General features: G+C 40.0%; 1 protein-coding gene and 3 non-coding genes across 4 annotated transcripts in view; 3 read left to right on the top strand and 1 right to left on the bottom strand.

Moving 5' to 3' along the window:
- Positions 1-22309, top strand: part of kcnh6a (potassium voltage-gated channel, subfamily H (eag-related), member 6a) — a 35520-nt gene extending 13211 nt beyond the window's left edge. The window contains exons 7-16 of the mRNA XM_038705873.1: positions 10108-10533; positions 12645-13062; positions 13662-13861; positions 15021-15273; positions 15958-16151; positions 17135-17234; positions 17334-17621; positions 18025-18208; positions 18836-19043; positions 20744-22309. Coding sequence (XP_038561801.1) covers positions 10108-10533; positions 12645-13062; positions 13662-13861; positions 15021-15273; positions 15958-16151; positions 17135-17234; positions 17334-17621; positions 18025-18208; positions 18836-19043; positions 20744-21025 — 2553 coding nt within the window. The 3' untranslated portion in view covers positions 21026-22309. The remainder of the gene's footprint in view (positions 1-10107; positions 10534-12644; positions 13063-13661; positions 13862-15020; positions 15274-15957; positions 16152-17134; positions 17235-17333; positions 17622-18024; positions 18209-18835; positions 19044-20743) is intronic.
- trnac-gca lies at positions 14030-14101 on the top strand. The gene has a single exon. It is a non-coding gene; the product is annotated as a tRNA-Cys (tRNA).
- trnac-gca lies at positions 18242-18313 on the bottom strand. Its single transcript has one exon. It is a non-coding gene; the product is annotated as a tRNA-Cys (tRNA).
- A 1604-nt stretch (positions 22310-23913) lies between the features above and the next one.
- trnac-gca lies at positions 23914-23985 on the top strand. The gene has a single exon. It is a non-coding gene; the product is annotated as a tRNA-Cys (tRNA).
- Positions 23986-24091: the final 106 nt, after the last annotated feature.

The raw sequence follows: 24091 nt of genomic DNA on the forward strand, positions 1-24091 counted from the left end.
GGTTTTGTTGCTCAGATTTTAAACGGTACCACCAATTTCCTCCACCTCCTACTCTCGTACAGAACAGGACATTTTGTTTCCCTAATCTCCAAGCCTGACCATTCCAGAAAATAATCTGTCCTGACGAGCATGTTTTTAAACGCTCTCTTCTTTGGCGGCTATCTGGACATCATCTGCATAGCCCTGAACTTGGATAGGAGATAGCACATTGACACATCCACTTTAACCATTGGTTGATTGCAATTATGAAATGAATTTTTTGGCTTTTGGTTTGTTATTTAGCAGGATAGCTCAAAAACCTGCTAATAGATTTCAGTGGAACTTAGTTGAAAAATGGAACAAATAATTTTATTTATTTACCAGGTAAGCCAAATGCAAATTATCATTTACAACGGCAACCTTGTCAAGATACGTAAAGTCATGCAGTATAACGTAGTTTCACATAAAATACAAATACAATGTGGAATAAAGAGGTCAGCATTAAATGAAATGACTTATACAGTGACGCTGTTACTATAACAAGGAGCACTCTCCAAACAAGTCTGTTCACTTTGATCAGGTCTATACATATTTCAAATCTGAGCGAATGATGTTCGAGCGTAAATGTGCAATAATGCTGGTGCCCAACTACACAGATAAATAACAGTTAAATAAGCTATTGTAAGATAAGTAGACTCATGGAAAATAAATGATTTTTCATACAAATTTTTAAAGCACTTTACATTTTGTTCTATACCTCCTAGAACATTTTACAATAAGCATGGTGCCTGGATAACATGGAGGACTGTGTTGACTGAAACCCTTCAAATCTGGAACATGGAACACTGAATTAAAAATATTTGGTCCATGTTTTACTCAGCAAAGTAATCCACATAACCAGCAAACCTGCTTCTTTGAAGAGTCCCGTGAATTCTGTGGTGTAAAGCAAACAAAGTTATTTACTTGGTTTCCCAATTCATGAATGGTTTGGCTGATTTGATATAAGCTGCCACAACATTTGAACACAATGTGCAAATGCTGCCAAATTTAGATGATTGTAACTCCCAGCATTCCTGCAAAATGTGATAGCACTTAACCTATACACACACAATAGAGTCTGCCTGCAGGGATTTAAATTCATCATTATACAATCCTCTGTTAAGGTCAGACAGTAATAAGGTATTCTCCAGAAATAATGGCAACAGACATGATTGACTGTCACTTACATAACATACATAACATAAGCATTAGTCTTGCATAGTTTCTGCACCTACTTATTATTAAAGGATCCCTACATATGAATGCTATTTGTGCAGTACTATTATCATCTGTGACTGCTTTGCGATTAAATGTTGCTGCCTTGGTGGTGGTGACATCTCACTTCTTCACACCAGGAGGGAGAGTGGCATCGACAGCCGGCTGTGACTCGCTGCACAATGCGGAAGCAACGTGGCTTCTGTGGCCCTGGAAAAACTGACTGTAACAAACAGAAGGCCTCCGAAAAGGCCTGGCAGAACACTTTACTTGTTATCTCAACTCTGCTGACGTCACGTGGAAGTCTGGATAAAATGTCCTTCGTGTTGGCGTGCCAGTGGAGTGTTTGCTGCTCAGTAGGGTTCGTTTTACTCTTTGTTATGTTTCTGTAGTAGTTATTACAGCTATCTGTCTCTGGTATGTCTCGGGTTGACATGACCACACACACTCTTCCTCAGACCTTCTTCAACTTAACAATTTAGTCCAGAGGTGTGCCTTTAAATCTTGTTTTTAGTAAGAAACAAAGGGCTGAGATATTTTTACTTTCCTCCAGTGCAAATCAAATTGTTTCAGTAGCTGTTTTATAACATGTTATTTAAATTAACTGCAGTATCTAGTGGCAATTTATGAATCTCCCTCATGTCTTTTTCATTATTTCATTATTTTGAAAATATTTTATTATCCATTTCATTTTTCATTTAAACAGATTCAACTGCATTAAAATTCTTAATTGTCTGGAGTATTTCCTTTTGGATATGTTCAGTGTGATGTGAAATCTTATTGTTAGTATAGGTTATGCTTTGGTGTTTTAGCTATCAAACACTCTAGGTTGTAGTGTGATATCTGCTGAATCTCTTTAGATTTTCAGTGGATTTATTTTAATCCCCCCCAGACATTTATTAGGACATAAAAATTGCTTTGAATAATTATTTGTTTTTCATATGATTTTTCAACCTGTTCTCACTCGCAAGTCTTTACATACAGATGCATGGTAATGACCCGTTGGCGTCAGTTTGTAACATATAGGGGAGCCCCTTTGCGTCATAGTTCAATGCACTGGGGGAAGCCCTTTAGCGTCACTTTTGAATGCTAGGTCGGTGTAGGAAACAAAAAAGTCTGACTAAGGAGGTGTTTTGGGGTGGATGGTGGGCCAGAAACCAGACTTTCCACCAGGAGACTGAAAGTTTTGTTGAGTTGAGTTTTGTTTAAGTTACGCAAGTTAACATTACTAAGGTTACAAAAGCTAACTGACATACATAATGTAGTTATTTTAACCCAATCCATGATCCTTTCCTAAACCTAACCAAGTACTTTTGTTGCCTAAACCCAACTAAGCACTTTAGGTGCTTAAACCTATCCAAATTGAGATAATTCACAACATTAACAATGTTCCCTTTCCAAATAGCTACGTTTCGCAATGTTAACAAGTACTATTTTGAAAGTCTAACCAGACGTTGTATATTTATTGTTGCTAACTTGATCGCGGAGCCCTTAACGTCAAAGGGAGTAAGAATGTTTTTCCACAGTAAAAATTAGCTATGGTCAAAGTCACAAATGATCTGCTGATGGTAGCAGACACTCCCCATCCCTTCTCATCCTCCTGGACTTGACTGCAGCATTTGGCACCGTGGACCACAACATCCTCCTTCACGTCCACATTCCACCATTGGTCTTTCTGACTCTGTGTTTAACTCGTTATAATTCTTCCTCACCTGGAGAACTGAGCATGTCGCCTTGGGAGAGGCTAAATCACTGACAGACAACATCACCTGTGGTGTCCCTCAAGGTTCAGTGCTCGGCCCCACCCTGTTTTTAGGAGATAAAGGCTTGGATGAAGCAAAACTTTCTGCAGGTAGACAGCTCCAAGAATGAAGCCATCTTAGTCGGCACACCACACCAGGTCCGGTCTTCTGTCATTGCCAGTCTTACCTGGACAAGATATTCCAGTTTCAACATCAGCCATCAACCTTTGTGTTAGAATGGACTCTCGTTTGCCCTTAAAGGCTCATATCAAACATCTCTGCAAGACCTCATTCTTCAGCCTCAGGAACATCATCAAACTCCATCCCACACTCACTCCTGCAGATGCATAAAATCTTGTCCACTCCTCTGTCTCCTCCAGGCTGGACTATTACAATGTGCTCCTCACCGGGATCCCTGGCAAAAACCTCCAGAAGCTGTTACAAATTCTTCCTCCTCACCCACCAGTGCATCCATAGTGAAGCCCCCCCACCTCAAGGAACTTCTCACCCCACAAACCTCCAAACGTACACTCCAATCTGCCTCAACATATCTCCTGAAACCTCCCAGGACCAAGCTCTGTATGATTTGAGATCGGGCTTTCTCCCAGTCTGTGGAATGCTCTCCTTGACCACCCGAAGACACTGTGGATGCTTTTAAACGTTTAAAAGCATCCACAGTCTGTGGTGTCTTTGGGTGGTCAAGGAGAGCTGTGGTGTCTGTTGGTTGAACTTTTGCCCTTTCCTTTGCCTTATTGTTTTTTTTATTTTTGTGCTCTCTATGTGTTTTATTTTTAGCACTTACATTTTTATCCTGTAACACTTTAGGATATGTTTAAATATAAAGTACGTCACAAATAATGTATTATTATTATTATTAATGTTATTATTATTACATTGTTAAAAAAAATAATTCCATCTACTCCTTCATAAAAAAAATAATTCAAAATCTATTAATATTCAAAAGTTAAACTACTGGACTCAAAATGTCTCCTACTTTCTGAAAAGTCCATTTTGCACTGGAGGCTTGAGATTTCCACATCACAATTTGATCTAGTGAGGATCAAACAAATTGTCACATTTGTGTGTACACCTTCTATCCATCGTGAACTGCTTATCCTGCATAAACAAACTACCAGTCACACCTAGAGAGAACGTCTACAGAGAGAACCCACGCAGACACAGGACATGACACAGGACCACCTTGCTGTGAGGTCACAGCACTATCCACTGGACCACCGTGCTGCTCAAACATACACATACACATATTAAACTGAAATTTAAACTCCCCCCTTATGCCGATGAATGAATGTGAAAACAACTCTGCACATACATAATTCTGCAAAGGGAAGCTCAAACATCCAAGTGGATTAACAATAATAAAAAACACTTTGAGTGGAGGGGAACATTAAGTTTCTTTATTTGTCCCATGTGCCATTTTGGTTGTCTGCACAGATCTACTTCCTGTTAGTCCAAACAAACAACAAATATAAACACCTTTCCTTAAAAACACATACAAAATTTTACAACTTTCATCAGCAGAAAATACACTAAATCAATGTTGTTGTAGTTATTTAGCAAGAAGGTAGTAAAACAAGCATTTGCATTTCATTGATCATTAGTTAGAAGAGTGTTTAATTCACAGAGGTTCTGTTGTATCTTAGCAGTGGGCAGCATAAAAAGGGGGGACTCAGTGTTGAGTGTGTGAGTATGTACATGGAGATTGTGTGGGTGTGTGTGGGGATCACAGAGTGAGAGGCGCTCTGTAAGCGAGGAGAGGGGTTCTGATGAGATGTAGTTATGAAAGCGAGTAAAAAGGGCGACAGCTGTGAGGCTATTGAGTGGCACTCGGTGGCTTGACGCTGCCAGTGACCTTGGCCTCTGGAGCTAATGGAAGTGGAGGGCAACGGGCATGCTCCCTGCGCATCTGTCAAACCTCGCACTGCCCTCTAAATCACACTGCGGTCCCGTCTAGCCGTGTTCCTGCTGGTGCCAGTTTGAGTTTTTGACCTGTTAAAACAGCTTGAATTGACTTGCAGTGGTATCAAAGTCGTGGGGTCACTGACGAACGCCAAGCCCTGCAGGTCAGGTTTTAGGTCACAGTAATCATTGCTGCTGCTGTGTGGGAACAAACTGTGGCAGTAGTCAATAACCATACAAAGTGCAGGTTATTTCATGTTGTTTACTTGTAACTAAATCTATAAGCATATGTTGCATTTACTTTTGGTTATATTCCGTTATACAATAAAATTTTCGTTATCCTGCCTTCATAATTGGATTTCGATTGGCACCTTACAGAAAGGGAAATGAAGGTTGTCATTGATCTTTGTTCATATTGATTTGTCTGCATAACATGAAGCACACAGTATGATTGATTAGACTCTAGCTTGTAAAAGACTGATAACTGTAGAGAAGCTCCAGCATACTGTAACTGTAGTGTATGTTTTGGGAAAGCAGAAGTGTGTTGATATGGTGCCCCCTGGCTTTGAACTAGCGTACAACAGGAGGCTGTAGAGGAGTCTGGATGCCGTTTGAATTAAAAGGTAGGACCATGATGTGTGGACATGAGTGTGTGGACATGAGTGTGTGGACATGAGTGTGTGTGTACAGTTGAAGTATGCAGTATTAGGCAGATTTATACTCACAAAGTGTTATGATCCAAACACATTATTATTCAAGAGCAGCCATGATTGGGTGTGTTAGAGACAAGTTCATCAAAATGCATTGAGGACGTTACATGACCATACTCCAATATATGCAAATTCCTCCAAACATTTGGTTTCCTTGCCTGCATCAGCGTGAAATATGAGTTTGTACCTTGAATCAATCAACTCATTATCAATGGGACTTCACACAAATGTAAAAGAAAATCCAATAATTCGAAAAATCCAAATAATGCATAACAATACTACAATGTTACAACCATAGTTTAAAAATACAAATTTTTATCTGATCTCTTTTACTGACAAAATACTCATAATGCCTTTGAGTAACTTATAGAATGTCTTGTGACCTCAGAAACAGCACAACATGCATTTTAATACACTTATCGATGTATATCATTTGCTGATTCGAAGAGGACAATGCAAAATATGCAACACACAAAACAAATAGACATGTAACACAGTATTTAGCTAACCCTAAATCAGACTGCCAGTAAGTTGCTCTCAAGAGTTATTAATATACAGTAGAGTGCTGAAGGAAAGTTCAATTAACACCTGAGTATTTCATCCTGTTAGAAGTCAAACTGTCCCCTGTCACGTCAAGCACCTATGGTGCTTGTTGAGCACCAGTGGAGGAGGCAGATGCTGTCATTCACAGAGCCACTGGATGTTTTTTTTATGTTTGAAAGAGGATCCCGCTGTGAGGGCTGGGCTACAGGCAGGGAGGATGAGCGAGGGAGCAAGAGAGAGGGAGATACAGACTCTCGCCCTCTCTCTCTTGCAGTCTCTTAGTCTTCTCCTGCTGTTTACCCTGTGGTGCGCTTCAGCATGAGCTTCAAGCATAAACTGCAGCCTGTGAGTACCTCAGCTTTTCTGGGTCTCTCAAGCTCCTTGGTGTTCTCCTCAAACTCTAACCTTCCTTTTTCAGCTCCACTTCCCTGTTTGATTGTCGCTGTTGTACCTTTTCCTTTTCTTCCTCTGTTGCTCCGCAGGTGAGCAGCATCAGCTTTATCCAGGTTAAGCTGATGCCATGTGACCTTGCTATGACAAGGTCCTGTCAGTCTGTTTGGACATTTTGTATTTGAGTTACTCCTGTTGTTTTACAGATTTAAGTGTGGTGTTGTGTTTAGAGTGGAAATTGTGAATAAGACAGGATAAGGAGAATTTACTGGCTGTAAAGTTTAAATATGTCAACTGAAGTTCTCTGAGTTACATGTGTCATATTTTGCACTTTGCATTGTGACTGTATTCAAAAGTAAGGATAAAAGGAGCACCTTGTTAGCTGAATGGTTACAGCACATGCCTTAGAACCACGATGTAGTAGGTTGAACTCGTTCCCCTCTCTCCCTGCATTTCCTGTTTACCTCTTCACTCTCATTCCAATAAAGGTAAAAAAAAGTAAGGATAAATGTAGTATTCTTGTTGTGTTTTCATAGCAGATAAACTACAATCCACAATCATATCTGTGTTTTTATGATTGTGAATATTTAGTATTCACGCTGTACTACTCTTGAAGAGCAATTTCATAAATTTCACACTGGCTTTCATGCTTTATACACTGTTCAGTCTTAAAGCTTTACTTGTACTTTACACCTCAACTGTCTTTTAAATATATATATGAAAATGTATAAACAGTGAACTCTTGCTATAGTAATTATGTATTCTAAGTAGCAACAGAGAGCTGTTGCGTGCAAACTGGTGGTGGCAGTTGTTCTCTGGCCGTCATTATAAAACCAAGCTGTGGACAACATCAATAACTTTTCTTGGATGAGTGAACTTTTGCTCATGTGTTTACATTCTCATTACTGTTGTCCTTTCGCATCTGTTCAGCTAGTGTAGTCAGTTGCTGACACAAAGGAGTTACAAAGGATGTTATGTTAGATTGAGTCAATTAATCCACTGTGGTTTCCCACCTTTACCTCGTTTCCAAATACTGTACGCTGTATATTGGTCATAATAAATAGATTTATGGACGAAGAGCAGAAGCCAACATCCAATAAAGGCCAGTGCATGCTGATTCAAGCCTTGGTTATTCCTAGTGAGGATCTAACTTTTTTCCCCCCTGCTTTTTTGTTTGCCAAATATGGCCAAGTACATGTTTAGTATCTTTTTTTGATGTAGTATTTTGTCCTTGAAAAACAATTTACTTTGACTATTTCTGGCAACTGTTTTCTTCTAAGCTGGGAAAGTTGAAAGAAAAGCAGCATTTGGGCAGGGGTTTTCTTCAAAGAACTGGAGTCTAAGTAGATGAAACTATGCTAGACTCTACATGTGGATCCTGCGTGAGTTTAATGAATTGTTTTAGAGGCACTGCAGCTACTCGTCATACAAGTTCAGCTTCTTCTGTCATGGTGACTATGACCATAATTATGCAAATTAAAAATGCAAATAAATCTAACCCACAGGGTTTGGGAGGAAATGGAGGGATAAAAATGTACTAAGGGCAATTTTTTTTACATGGGCTAGTTTGGTAGTGTGGATGTAGGCCTCTGAAATATACAGTTTGCTAGAGGAGATCATTTTTTCACCCACAAAGACTGTTAAATCAGCCACACAGAGTCCTGACCTTGCAGTTAACAAGAATTAACTAAAATCACTCCTCTGCATGGCGCCCAATCAATCCCAGCACTTTATTCTGGTCCGTAATTGAACAGAACACTGGTAGGAGGGTTCACATGGTCTCAATAAAATGGGATCACATGGTGCAACCAAGGCAGGTGAGGCTGCAGGGGGCTCTGTAAAAACAGCAGATAGTGATTTGACTTAGGGAAGTGCCTGTGGATAGTGGATAGAGCTACGCATAGACTCTGTAGGGGCAGAGTCTGTGGTTTTTCTGCAAGAAAGCGATGCAGGAGAGGAGATGGCCACTGCACAGCAGGCAGGTAGGGCTGCTGAGGGTTTGGAGGGGCCTCTGTTGCTGTGGTCAACACCAGGAGGAGAGCATGGATATGGAGGCTCTAATTGTCGTACCGGTCAGTAGGATCTCAGCGCTTATCGCTTTGCAGTCTCATTCACTCTTAAATTAATGTTTGGTGTTGGTCTGTTTTTTAATGCAGTTAGACAAATCACTCAGGGAGTGGTGGTAACACTGTATGGGGATATGTATATTTTTCTTTTTTGCCCAGCTAAAGGCTGGAGTTATTTATGTTCTTTTTGCTGCATTAATGATGTAGCATATTGAGAAACTAACTGAGTGTACATATATTGACCTTGAAGGGCTATTATGTTTTCATCTGCCAAACTTTGAGAGAATCTTCTTAAGGAAGTTATTGCTTACCCCCAGGTGCATAATATCACAAAAGCCTGATTAGCTTTGTCACAAACAAACAAGCCTTAGTGTGTGCAGCAGCCACTAAGTTATGCATACACATGTCCCTGCCCGAATTAATATTGTATAATGCAATTATGTAATTGTATAAGTATTCTTCAGTTAATTAGGATATTTTTATAGCATCACTTGAAGTGGAATGACAGACATGTTATTTTGTCGAGAACAACACCTTACTCTCTAGTGTATGGTTTGGCTTTACATGAGAAGGAAAGGCTACGTCTCAGTCTTCACATGAGGCTTTACTTTTTATGATGGGGATGCAGTCGGTTACTGTTGATGACATCAACACCTCTTACCTCCTGCATCCCAAAACCAATTTGTTAGAAGTTTTTTTTATGAGGTAGCTGCAACAATTATTATGTTTAAGCATCAAATACTACAAACTGTTGACTGCTACTTTAATTCTTCAGCAGTACTGTTCCTTTAATGTGCTTTTTTCTCCCCAAATTTCAGCACAATTGGTCAACAAAAATAAAGTGACCTGCTTTAACATACAGATTTGTGAATGTGAAGTGAAAGTAAGCCAACTTGAAGCTGTTGTAATGAGTTTTTACTGTTTTGTGTAGATGATTAAATGTAAAATAGAAACAACATACTGGTTTAAACCATCAAAAATTACAGTATACAGTCCCTCTTTACCATCGGCTGTATGTGGAAAAAAAAGTCTTTATGTACAGCCCATGCTATTCATGCAAGTGAAAGTGGAGGGTGAATTATGGTGTAGCGCATGAATATTAAACCTCATCTGAAGAATTAAACCTGCTGAAAAATTAAAACTCCTATATTTAGTTAATGATATTGATAATTAAAGTCACTGATCTACAGGCCAATGAATACAAATCTCCATTTTTTTGTTGCAAAGTCACTTCTGCCCTTTTGGATAATGTTAGTCTCCAGTCTCCACTACAATGTTTGCTAAAAAGTGTAACCAATGTGCACTTTACATGTACTCATCTCCTAACAGATAAATAAACTAATGGGCAAATCTTCCATAAACCGTCTATTCCTGTTTGAAATATATACTTAGTGAAGTAACTTTTTTTTAGCGGTGTCCCTATAAAAAACACTTTATCCCACCAGTTCCTACAATTATACCTCCATTATTAACAGCAGCCTCACTATCCTGTCTCTCTGTCCTCAGGTATTGTCCCTTGGTGCTGACGTGCTGCCAGAGTACAAGCTCCAGGCCCCACGCATCCACAAATGGACCATCCTTCACTATAGCCCCTTCAAAGCGGTATGGGACTGGGTCATCCTGCTGCTGGTCATCTACACCGCCATATTCACACCTTACTCGGCCGCCTTCCTTCTCAATGAGGTGGAGGACGAACGGAGGAGAACCTGCGGCTACACCTGCAACCCGCTTAACGTGGTGGACCTGGTGGTTGATGTCATGTTCATCGTGGACATCCTCATCAACTTCAGGACCACCTACGTCAACCACAACGACGAGGTGGTCAGCCACCCGGGACGCATCGCGCAGCACTACTTCAAGGGCTGGTTCCTCATCGACATCGTGGCTGCCATCCCGTTTGATCTGCTCATATTCCGCTCCGGGTCTGAGGAGGTGAGAAAGAAGGGGAGAAGTGGATTTCAGTGACCTCACAACATTAACACATACATTTTACTTCAACCAATGTTGTCTGACCCCTAAATATACCTTTTAAACAATGGACAATAGGTCAAAAACAAAATGGATGGTAATTCTTTACAATATGGTACACAAAATTGTGAAGTTACTAGTTACTAAGGTACAAGTGAGGAATGAATCAAGAATGACCTGATAATTAATGAATCATTAGTAAGTATTTAGTGAATAACTCAGAATGGAGAACTACATAGTAGAAAATGATGTTTTACTAGAGAACTTACTGGGAGACACTATATTAATCAATCATCAGGTAATGATTATTTCATAAATATCTGTGAATCGACACACTGACCACTTTCTTCATGAGTCATTCCTGATTTAACTTTTTACTGGCGAATTAAAAAACACTGTAGCTACTTGTCATAATTATGAAGTAATCAGGGATTACCTTGTAACTATTTAGCATGAAAAATCACTTGACTTGAGGTGGCACAAAAAGAGTAACTAATAATTAAGTAATTGGTCATTAATAGTTTTGTGCCCCACAGCAGGTGGTTCAGAGTTAATCAGGAACAACTCATGAAGCCAGTGGTCACTATGTCGATTCACAAATATTTATGAAGTAATCATTACTAGATTATTCAATCATGAAGCAAAGTTCTCTAGTAAAACATCATTATCTACTATACAGTCATTTAGTCTACGTTATTCCCTACTTATTAAAAATTTATTAATTATCAGGTCATTTCAATCAATCAATCATTATTATTTCTCCCCGTAGGGAAATTAGTTTGCAGCGCAATCAAGTAGGCATTACATCATACGGTACAGAGATAACCATCAGGCATACTGATAAACATACTAATGCACACACTAATACACATAATTCCCACTCTCCGCACCTTGCTGCCAATTACATTAGGCAGACCAGACCAGCTGAGCATCCTACCTATTTGGCTATATATGTGCCTTACCTATTGAAAAACTCAATTTCTTGAGACACAAATGAAGATTTTGATCTATGGAGTATAGGACACAGACAACTCGGTAAAATACATGAAACAAACAAATAAATGCCTAGCGTGAAAGCAGCGAGGCAGCCACGGAGCAGCGCCAGGAAACGTGATTAGTTCCTCACTTGTTCCTTTGTAACTACTCACAATTTTGTGTACCATATTGTTAAGTGTTACCAAAAGAATCTCTGCATATAGCAATTAACATTATTAACATAATGGTGTCTCTGTTCCATTCAAACATCTCAGTAGGTCATACCAGTGAGTCAGCAAAATGCAAATCAGCCATTAGCCATATTATTAGTTGCATCTGTCTTTTCCTGCCACAACATATCATGCTGTGAAGAAGGTCTGCTGGTATCTGAAATCCTGCCCATACTCCTAGCTGGCCTCAGACTCATGGGCTATTTAGTTGCTGTTGTGTGTAGTGCTGAATCCTAGCAGTACAGCTGTTTTATCTTAGTTGATGTCCGTGTCCTGTGGATCTACTGTTTAAGATTCATAGAAGCTCAGGGTCCTTAGTCTCTAATATCTCCACTGTACCTATCAAATAAAGGCAGGCCAGTGAAAGATATTATCTATGAGAAAAAATTTTGAGTTAGAGATATCACAGGTCACAGCAGTTAGTCTGGCAATGTCAAACTTCCTCCATACCGTCAACCAAAATTAATTATAGAATTAATCAATTTAATGCCTAAACATCTTTGCATAGATGTTTGATCCAACTTTCAGATCCTGTGCTTGGTTATTTATGAGTGTTTCTAAGACCGAACCTGCAAGATTTTGTTTAGTGTTTTTGAGATTGTAAGATGTTAGTGGTGGACTGGGGGAGATACAGAGTCACGTCATCACACTGTAGATTAGTTATGTTTATACTTTATTTTGACCAATACTTGATTTGTGCTTTTATATTTTGTATGTCAATTCCTTGCATGCTAAAACCTTTCACTGAAGTCTTAATGCACTTCATATCTGCCGCAAAAAGTATTGTACACTGCCGCAAAAAGTATTGTACACTGATACAAGAGACAAGACTGCTAATTTCTTTAACATGAAATCTACTCTCTCTAACAGCCCCAGACAACCACTCTGATTGGATTACTGAAAACAGCCAGACTGCTGAGGTTGGTACGAGTGGCCAGGAAGTTGGACCGTTACTCAGAATATGGAGCTGCCGTCCTCTTCCTTCTCATGTGCACCTTTGCCCTCATCGCTCATTGGCTGGCCTGTATCTGGTATGCCATTGGCAACGTGGAGCGCACAGGCTCTGCCCGCATCGGAGGCATGAAGATCGGCTGGCTGGACAACCTGGCTGACCAGATTGGTAAACAGTACAATGACAGTGATGATGCCTCGGGCCCCTCCATCAAGGACAAGTATGTTACAGCCCTGTACTTCACCTTCAGCAGCCTGACCAGTGTGGGTTTTGGGAACGTCTCACCAAATACCAACCCAGAGAAGATCTTCTCCATCTGTGTCATGCTCATTGGCTGTGAGTACAGCGAGAGTGAGCCTGAAATCAGAGCTATATGTTTGTTATGATGGTAAAAAATGTGAACCAAAACTTAGACCATGACCATACACTGAAATACAGAAATATTAAAAGGGTAAGCCATTGAATGTACTGTATTTGATCGCACAAAAAACTGTGTGTAGTAAATCTTAAGGCAGGTTTAAAAGACTTTTATACCATATTGTTTTTATTATTTTAATTATATAATAAATTTCCAGTGTCTAATATTTTAATGAAAGACCCATACAAATCTTAAATATTGGCAAACTGACTTATCTGTCTAAAGCAAGTGTGACAGATTGTGTTTGAAAGACAATATTGGTGCTTTTAATAACCAAAATAACTACCTTCAATATTGTGTTGAGATAATCCATTTTATAAATGAATCAGTTTTTACAAAAGTAATATCAGTATGTCAACAGATTTAAAATACTGAAATGTTTTCCATTGGCCATAATTTGCTCTAATTATATGGTGTTACCTGTTTTGTAAGAGTAAAGTAACTATCTTCAAAATTGTACGTTTAATCAGTAATCAATCCCTCCAACATACAGTATTTCTGTCATCTGTCCGTGCAGCTCTGATGTACGCCAGTATCTTTGGTAACGTGTCAGCCATCATTCAGAGACTGTACTCAGGTACGGCCCGTTACCACACCCAGATGCTGCGGGTCAAAGAGTTCATCCGCTTCCACCAGATCCCAGGAGGCCTGAGACAGAGACTGGAGGAATATTTCCAACATGCCTGGTCCTACACCAATGGCATTGACATGAACGCAGTAAGTCACGTTGACATTTACGGACACACGGTTCATACACAACACTATTTCAAAAAGTGGAAAGTGGATGTTTAGTTGGTTTAGAAAGATGCTGTTTAGTAGTGTGCTTTTCCTCAAAAACTTTCTATAGCAAGTTAGTGTTTGTGTTCTCCAGATAGTCATATGTGTGGGGGTATAGCTCAGTGGTAGAGCATTTGACTGCAGATCAAGAGGTCCCCAGTTCAAATCTGGGTGCCCCCTAACCTATCATGTAAATAATATGAACCTTTTGTCTATCCTCAAAATATCTCATTGATATTAATGAACCTGTCTAAAATTCTAGGCAGTGAAAAAATAAACAACCTTACAAAAATTATTTTACCTACCAGCATGTGTTAGCACACTTGCTTTACTCAGGTTGTCTTTTTATACATCCCATTGTTGTAGTGATTTGCAGCATTACCTTTGATATTCTGTGTGGGTCCTACATGGGTTGTTCGCCTTATTCTTTGCTGCCGCAGTGACACAGTTTTCCCACACTGAGCTTTCATGTAACCTTTGTAACACAAATCCAGCTTTTCTATGTCGCATTGCAAGTGAATTTGCTTTCAGAAAATATTTGGCTTTCAATAAAACCTTTATTTTAGTCAGTTTGTCTTAATGAAACTGAAGTTTTGGGATACATATGTGCTACTATGTAGACCAAATAAAACATCATTGGCACATTCATCAGCAGCGGGTATATCTCAGTGGCAGAGCATTTGACTGCAGATCAAGCGGTCCCCAGTTCACCTCTGGCTGTCCCCTATTCAGTATCTAATTTGCTTAGGTTAACCATAGTAGGAGATTCCATTTTTCAGTGATGTGCGTCATATTGCTGCTTGGGTTGCCAATAGCACCATAGCATCATGCAAACAGAGCACAGCATTAGTGCCTGCCAATTCAATGTGAGAATAGATAATCACTTGGAGCTACTGTCCTTTGTGCCCTGCCGGAATCAATCTGACATATTGCTCTCCTTCTCTCACCCCTCAGTTTCTTTTTATGTACCTTTCAGATTCATTAAGCATTTTCCATTGTTAAATGACATGATTAGAAAGATACAAAACAAATAGGTGCAGGAAAAAACATGGAGAATTATCTGCAATAGATTCACCCAATGCCCTCTATTGCTCTGCAGGTTTTAAAGGGTTTCCCTGAGTGTCTGCAGGCTGACATCTGCCTCCATTTGAACCGCAGCTTGCTGCAGAACTGCAAAGCTTTTCGAGGCGCCAACAAAGGCTGCTTGCGGGCTCTGGCCATGCGATTCAAGACCACCCACGCTCCGCCGGGTGACACTTTGGTCCACAGTGGGGACATCCTCACCGCCCTCTACTTCATTTCCAGAGGCTCTATAGAAATCCTCAGGGACAATGTGGTGGTGGCCATTCTAGGTAAGCTGCAAGCCACTGTGGAAGTTGGTCCTTTTTCCAGAAGGGTTGCAAATCAGCCATTATGTTCATCAGACAGACTTGACAGACTTGACAGCAAATCATTTCACATATAAAATGTCAATAGTAATGACCATTGCCCATTACAAATAACCAAACACACTCAACAAATCTTGAAATTGGAAGAAAGAAGGTAAGCTGTCAATTCTAATAGATTGTTTTCCCTTTTGTCCTTTTTCTATATTTGTTCCACCCTCTCATCTTTTTTCCCACAAAGCCACAACTCATTCTGACCTTTACACTGCACAACACGCATGCACAAATACTCACATACACACACACTTCTCTGTTTGTTGTGTTGCCAGAGGTGTTTGGGCACAGCTCCACTTTCATTCCACAGTGATCATTGATCATCAATAGGGCCAGCACTCAGATCCTGGCTGCATAGGTCATTTCTTTTTCAGCCATGTTTGAGGGGACCAATCTGTGTTGAGCAGCAGCGCTGTTCGGGATCAGTGTCACTCTAGTCCTTTGTTTTTCATTTGTTGTGGATCAGATTCATCCATCAAAATTTTTTCAGTCTACGTTCACTATTACTAGCACTGGCTTGCTCACTTGGTCAAACATCTATTGATTAACTGTTACTTTTTCCCCATGTTTGTCCCTCCTTTTGCTACGGCTCTCTAGGAAAGAACGACATATTTGGTGAACCCATCAGTCTGTATGGAAGGCCAGGCAAATCCAGTGCTGATGTCAGAGCTTTGACCTACTGCGACCTTCACAAGATCCTGAGAGACGACCTGCTGGAAGTGCTGGACATGTATCCCGACTTCGCTGACATGTTCTGGAACAACTTGGAGATCACCTTCAACCTGAGAGATGTGAGTGCCACCAGAGGACGATGTTACGCATAGAAAAAACACCCTAATAATGATTGCAGGCCTATTGCGCAATCTGTTAGACTTTTCGATTTCCAAGAGAATGGGAGACCAAAATGCCTCTGGATTCAATTGGATAGACCCACAACCAACCAGAGCAACAAAACGTGTGATGTAGTACACATGCAAGCAAGCTGGGGCAGTGCTTGTTCCGTGTTCAAGCAGGAAAACAATGGCGGTCTAGTCACAAACTTTCTCAAATTACAGCTAATATGTGTTTCTGAAAACATTTGAGGATATATTAGATAAACAATTGTGATTGGCCTGACCAAATCCAGAACAGGTGGAAATCAGTCTCAATGGGAGGGGGGCCAGACGTATCTGCCAAAACAAATGAAACATAAACTCAGGAGATTTATCTGGTTCCCAGGCTAATAATCTGAGAATCTGAGAAAAACAGTTTCCTCACTTCATTAATTAAAGAAAGAAGACAACTTAGATAAGCACACTGATGAGTTTTCATAATAAACAAACACAGTCGGTATACATTCAACATTTCACACTAACATCTAGTGTGTGTAGTCCTTAGGCCTCATATGCCAACATTAATTTCCATTTGCAAAGCCTTTTTAGAAGATGTTTTGAGACCTGCCCATTTGTTATATCGGCTTGCAATCTTTTTCTTGTATTCTTTTACTGCCATATCGCCACCTTTATGACTTAACTGCCTCTATGCTTGACAGACTCAGCAGACCATTGCTCTATAGCTTTCCCTGGCTTATTTCAGTACCCCACAATCACTTCTTTCTCACCTTTATATCAACTTACACTGGTAAAACGTCTTCATAGAAAGGACCAAAGTTGCAACAAACACCATATATTTATTATACATAATGATTTAAGACAGTCCAAAAATGTACATATCCTTATCCTTAAGTATGAGATCCAGTGTGTATTTTTGAATTACTGAAGCTGATATGTATCAGGCAGATAGAATAAACCAGCCAACCCCGGGCAGGGACTCTGAATGTGGCTACCGCCGGAAAAGGCATCGGAGAAGCTCCCTGCGTCGTCGAAACCGACCAGGTTAGTAAAGGACAAGGCACAACAAATTTCCATGTGTTTCTGTTCTGGCTAATCTCCATATTGTTTTTTACTGGCTGTCCTGTGATCCTGCGTGTACAGACGGCATGGACCGTGAAGACTCTTACCCCGATCAGTCCTGTCCAATGGCAAACCACCACCGGGGCACGATGGCAGGACCCCATTGGGAAGACCTCTGCAGCAGTGCTAGTATCTGTTCGCAGTCTAGTGATGATGAGACGAAGCCCATGGGACACAGCAAGGGAGAGCTTTATCCCTCCGGGGGTGACACCAGAGACTACCCCTCAGCAGTAGTGAACCTCCTTCCTCACAGTGGACCTTCAGCTGGGATGGGACCGCCTGTAGACCTTGGAGGACCAACATACTCACGTAAAGACTACCTAGAATCCCTTCGTCAGTCATCTTCAAATCTAGAAGTGGTTGTAACTATAAGTTAAAAGCGCTGGGAATAATGAATAAACAAATAGAATAAAATTAATAGGATCTAGAATAACAGTTTGTATTTACAAAATATCGGTTACACAGACAAAAATGTGTCCTTTAAAATTCCAACCAAACCCAACCAATAGTAGTAAAAATACAACTGGAACTAAACAGAAGAAAAGGGAAAGTAACATCTGCTAGAAGTACAGTTAAACTACACCCAAATACAAAAGAGAAAGTATTTTAAACATTAAAATGAGAAATCCCAAATGAGCATAAACTTGTTAAGTACACACTGACCAGTCCTCAGTGTTTCAGAAATTAAAGAAGGATTCTTCTTTCTTCACAGCGGCACCTCCTATGAGCATGTCAGGCCTGTATGGCTACTGGCCAGAGCGCAGATCCAGCCAGTTCTCAGAGAACCAGAGACGACCGTCCTCAGTCAGGGCCAGTTTCCACCCTGCACCCTGCGCTGAGGATCGGCCCAGCGAGCTGGAGTCCAGACTGGAGCTGTTGCAGTCCCAGTTAAACCGGTGAGATGGTTGAATATTTCAGCAGGAAAAGAAAGGGGGCACCCGGATTTGAACCGGGGACCTCTTGATCTGCAGTCAAATGCTCTACCACTGAGCTATACCCCCTTCGCACACAACATACTGTAGATAGTACCTTTCATTATTACTATTCAATGACCAATGTTTACTTTCACGTCACATTTATGCTTCTGAGGGCTCCTCCCTTCCTCTCCTGCTGTGTTTGCATATCAATTGCCAGCTGGTTGTGTAGACTGTGTTAATGTGAGTTGCATGTGTATGAGAGAAAGGGAGTAGAGAGACAACAAGGGAAAGACAAACAGAGATAAGAAAGGCTCAAGGGGGGACTGAAAAATGTAAAAACATTCTCTGTAAAGTCAGTCATATGTGCTTGCTTTAATTGCCTGTCTGCTTATATGTGCATGAGAGAGTGAGATACTGTAGAGAGAGCAAGAGAGAAATCTAGTGGACATTTTGTTTAAAGCAGATGAGAGGACTCTATAAAAAGATTATGAAGCATTGCCTCCAACATCAAAACAACATCAGTCAAGTGTGTCAACTGTGTTTTTCTGATCATGAAGATACATTCGTGAAGTCACATTTGCTGATGTCTCTCTTCCTCCCGCCAAGACTGGAGACCCGTATGACAGCAGACATCAATGTGATCCTGCAGCTCCTACAGAGGCAGATGGCGCCGGTGCCTCCAGCCTACAGCGCTGTGTCCCCCAGTCCTCACCCGCCTCACCCCACCACCCTGTACAACACAGGAGCTCCCACAATCCACACTGTCCCTCCAATCCAGCCAGTACAGATCGACAGCTCTGCCTCACTCATACAGGTATAGTGTTCAGTTTACATACTAGATATAAAGTTATCACAAGTGTGCTGCTCTGTGGTCATCCATTTTTGGATCCTTATGGGACTAATTCCAGCCAGATCAAATCATTTTAACCTTTTGTAAATCTCTTAAATTGTAAATTAAAGGAATAGTGTAATATTTTTGGAAATATGCTTATTGTGGCTCTGTCCAATGGAAAAAATCTCTACCTACCAGCACCTCTTAAGCTCTCTAATTAACATGGTATATCACGTGTGTTTAGTCTATCTATCTAATCATTGTCTTATGTGATAATAAACTAAATAGATTTGGGTTTGATAAAAACAAGACATCACCTCAAACTGTGATTTTGTTTGCTATTTTGTCACATTTTATAGATCAATCAAGTAATCAGTTAATCGAGAAAATAACCAGCACATTAACGTGCAGAATACCTCCGGCTGTGGCTCAGGAGGTAGAGCAGGTTGCCCATTAATTGAAAGATCAGCGGTTTAATCCCTAGCTCTTCCAGGATGCATGTTGAAGTGTTCTTGGGCAAGATACTGAAACCTGAATAACCCCTGGTGGCTGTTCCACCAGTGTGTGAATGTTACTTTCTGTTTGAGCAGTGTATGAATGTGCGGTGTAGTGTAAGAGCTTGCAAAGACTAGAAAGGTGTTATACAAATACGGAGCATTACATTCACTTTAATAGATAATGAACATGATGGTGAGTTGCCGTCCTAATACACTGGGAACACTGGGAATAGGGATCACACTCGCTCATTATTCTTACATTCAAAATTATTAAAATTCACAGATCTTGTGAAGCATCAATCAGCCCAAATACTGTTTAAAGCCAAAAATAATCTATTGCTGAGAAATATTCAAATATTATTCAGGGAGAGAGAGAGAGGTTATAATTTAAGGGGGACACACAACTTCAAAACAAATAGGATACGGACAACCAGGAAATGTTTTTGCATTTCAAGCTCTGGAGTAAAGCTATGGAACAGTCTTAATGAGGAACTAAAGCAATGTCCAAACATAAATCAGTTTAAAATCAGGTATAAAGATATGGTTTTCAATGGTTACAGGGATGAAGAAGGGGGTGAATAATCTCCGAGTGTTTTTGGGGCTAGTAATTATCTTCAGTTTCATTGTGTTTTTATTATTACTTAATTTTTTTTCTGAGCTGCTGAAATTTATAATTTATTCTTTCCTATTGTTGATTTAATTTTTCCTTGATTAAATAATTGATGTACATTTTGAATTGCTTTAGGATATGACAAAGTAGATGTGTAAATATTTGGAACAATTCAGGGAATATTCGGGTCAATTATTTGTGAGCTTTTGATTTGTGGATAGGGGGTGGGATTATATAAGTATATATTTATTTCTTCTTCCCACTTCTTTTCAAATATGTAATGGACATTGACAAGAGTTAAAAAAGTCTTTGGCTGCAACTATTTTTAGTTAATTTTTTTATTGTGTTATTCTAATCACTTTGATTTGTCTACTTGATTTCATTATCTTGTGAGATGTTCTTTTTACATAAATTTGAAATAAACAAATAAACTCACATCTTAAACTAAACTCACATCTTAAACTAAACTCACATCTTACCAATATGTTGAACTATTCCTTTGAACACTGAGGTCGGAGAAGGGTTCCCCACATCAAACTTGTCCCATCTGAGTTTATGCTTCTCTGTCTTTCCAGAGCCCAGATTCTGACTCCAAGCACAAATCCAAGGACTCCCTGTCCAGCGGGATCCACCTCACTGTGGCCTCTGATGACACTGTGTCCATGTCACCAGAGGCTGACCCACCGCATCTGCCCTCTGTGTACCTCAACCCTCCTCAATTGTTAGGGGCCCAAGAGCCTCCTGGACTGCTATGTGGCAGCCAGCGCTTCCCCTCCCTCCCTGAGCACCTGGAGACCTCCTCAGAAATGCAGGAGATCCAGAGGCATGTCTCTGACCCTGTCTTGCCAGGCAGCTAGAACACTAATCACCAACACCACCTGAAAGCTTGGTCCTTTGGACAGGACAGCCATATGTTCCTCACCCTGTTATTTTCTTTTTCCTCCTTTGAAATCTCCTCTGTCCTGTTCAGATGCTGCTGTAGAACTTGGGATGCTTTGCCTTCCACGTTACTGAGGGTTCAGAGTGCCTCCTGTTTCTCACGTACAGACTCTACGGCGCCCTCACCGGCTGCTGTGCTTTTGTGCGCCAGTGTCCCTTCACACTCGAGGTCCTGTGCAATGAAGAGATTATTCCTGCCCAGCAGGTTGGGAAGATTGTGAAAAATATTGTTGACAGTAAACACAACAACATATACATGCGTCATGCGGTTGCTGGATCTGAAAACTACACTACCTGCAACCAGGGTTTCCTTGAGGAGAGGTGAAACGTCACGGACTACTAATATGTTTCATGTGAAGAATTATCTGCGTTCATTTTGTATAACAATTGCACATTTAGACTTGAGCTTAGAAAAATGTAATCATTTAATGGGAACTGAATTTATTTTCCTAATGTTAGAGATGAATCGGTCACAATAAGAACAACACAGATAGTAAATGTAATAACTATGAGTGTTTATAAGTTAGAGACTCACTATTGCTGTTATGGTGTATGCTGAAAAAAATATCAAAAGGCATACAATAACTGTCTGGCACACTGTGAAGGATGGTGGGAAGCACTCCTTGAATAAAAGCATAATTTTCATCTCATATTTCATGTTCTGACATTTTGACATGAATCAGCAGTCGTGGTCAACTGTGTCATCTGATCACAACGTGGTATTATAATGTACTCAATCAAGCAGAGCAAAAAAACTTGATAGTTTCTTGTACATTTACACGTAGCGCTTACAGTTTTGTTTTGATCATGACTGCTTTGCTTGGTTTCCCCTGTATATCTGCGCTGTTCCACTCAAACATGTGTCACCTGGTTTTCAAAGTGGCGTGGTCACATGGTTTTATAATGTACCTGATGTGTTTTACTGAAGTTTCATTTTGATTCACAGAGGATTGACAGTGCTACTTAAAAACTGCAGAAGGTTGTTTTTTGTCAACTGAGTGACAGGTGAAGTGGATGGTAACTGTCAATCACACACAGACACAGACGTCATCTCAAGGCGTCCTTTGTGAAGAATGATTTCACAGTTCCAACCACAAGGTGAATGTAATGACTTTTTAAGCATTTATAATTATGTATAATGTCTTGAAGCACAAATTCCTGTTATTTATCTTTTTTTAGATTAAAGACACACTGCAGAGTTACACTGGGAGTCCAAAATCCTTTTATTTTCCAGATTACTCAGCAAAGCACTGGCATACTAGCTGCACCAGCACACTGAATGTCACATGCAGTTTAGAGGAAACATTGAGCTGTGTGAGTGTAGACTGATGGATTTTCTTGGATGACCGAGAATGTATTTAATGATGATGATATGCAGAGTTAAACCAGGACAGGGTGCAACATGTTGAGCATTTGAAGAGGGTTGAAGAATAAGCAAACTGTGAAGATGGTGGAGATGAGGAATGACACATATAGAGTGGTGGAAAGTTACTCACTCAATCACTGGGCTTTTATACAATTTTGAGGTATGTAAATGTTATGCTACTTTCACATTTACTGAACAGTTGGTGGTTACTTTTTAGATTAATATTTTGATAACCTCTAACGGGCACCTAAAATCTAATGTACATATACATACAGCAAAGTGTAGATATAACTTTAAATGAGCTGCACCTCAACCAACTTCAACAAGGGTGTACCAGTGATTTAACACTTTTACTCATGTTAAGGCCAACGTTGTTGTTGTCTCACTAGTGCTCCATAAAAAGTTGTGTACCGTCTTTGTTTAGATTGGCTGACAGTCACTGGAGAGGCAGTTATCTGTGTGGACAGAGTAGAGAAGAGGGATCTAACATTAGCATTACATTTCAGATGGAAAATTGTACCTTTTACTCCACTATTTTATTTGACTGATATTAACTAGTTACTTTTCAGATTTTACATTAAAAAAAGATAATTTTTTACAATGCCTTGTTAAAGATTTAGACCAGTTGCTCCCAACCTTTTAAAAAGCAGTGTCCAGTCGGGGCAACATATTACGTTTCAGATGTCTGTGGGTTGTTCGCAGTTCTACCAAAGAGACATTTCCCCTCTAAACTTCTCAGATTGTTTCATTCATATAACTGTCTGATGCCCTAAGAGGTGAACTTATCCAACATTTCACCAAAAAGCAATGATCAGAGAATATAAAAAAACATGAATACAAATTTTTGTATCAGCACTTTGTATTGTCTTCTTTACTCGCCCATTAATCATTTCATGACCATAAACATTTATCTTGTGGCCTGACTGGACATGTAAACTTCCTTAGGCATTACTGTATGTAAATCGGTTACAACAGTAAAATGTTCCTTATGCATTGATGCACCATTATTTAATATCTCATGATGTGATATATGATATCATGTCAGGCACAGGGCCCAGTTCTTTTACTTTTTATATTTTACTGATAATACTGTGCTTCTACTTTTAAATGCCGAACTTTTACTTGCCATGGACTACTCTAACATGACTGTGCTGGTTTAATCGGCATATATCATATATTCAACCAGTGTGGTCGACCAATATCGCCCTCGTATCATAGCAGCCACTTAGGGATGAAATTTAAGGGGACTGAAACATTTGCCCAAATTTAGATTTTAGGAAATGAGAAATTTTATGATGTACAAAAAAAAAGAATTTTAGTTGACATCCTGTCTATAAAAAGGCCACACGCATGCACTCATTGACAACACCCAAAAATTTGCTAAGCATGTGTGAAACTCTGGCCAGATGAAATCCACACTTACAACTTATATAGACAACAGGGGGTATAGCTCAGTGGTAGAGCATTTGACTGCAGATCAAGAGGTCCCCGGTTCAAGTCCGAGTGCCCCCTTTAAGCTCTTATAACCTGGTTATTTGACCTTAGGAAATGCAAAAGCAGCAACAGCGATCAATCCAAGCAAGTATTTGTATGATGTGAAAACAAACTGCAACTTTAC

Source organism: Micropterus salmoides, unplaced genomic scaffold (genome assembly GCF_014851395.1).
Source record: "Micropterus salmoides isolate LMB-PRFRI ecotype aquatic unplaced genomic scaffold, ASM1485139v1 Ms_hic_scaffold_10, whole genome shotgun sequence".
Lineage (NCBI taxonomy): Eukaryota > Metazoa > Chordata > Actinopteri > Centrarchiformes > Centrarchidae > Micropterus > Micropterus salmoides.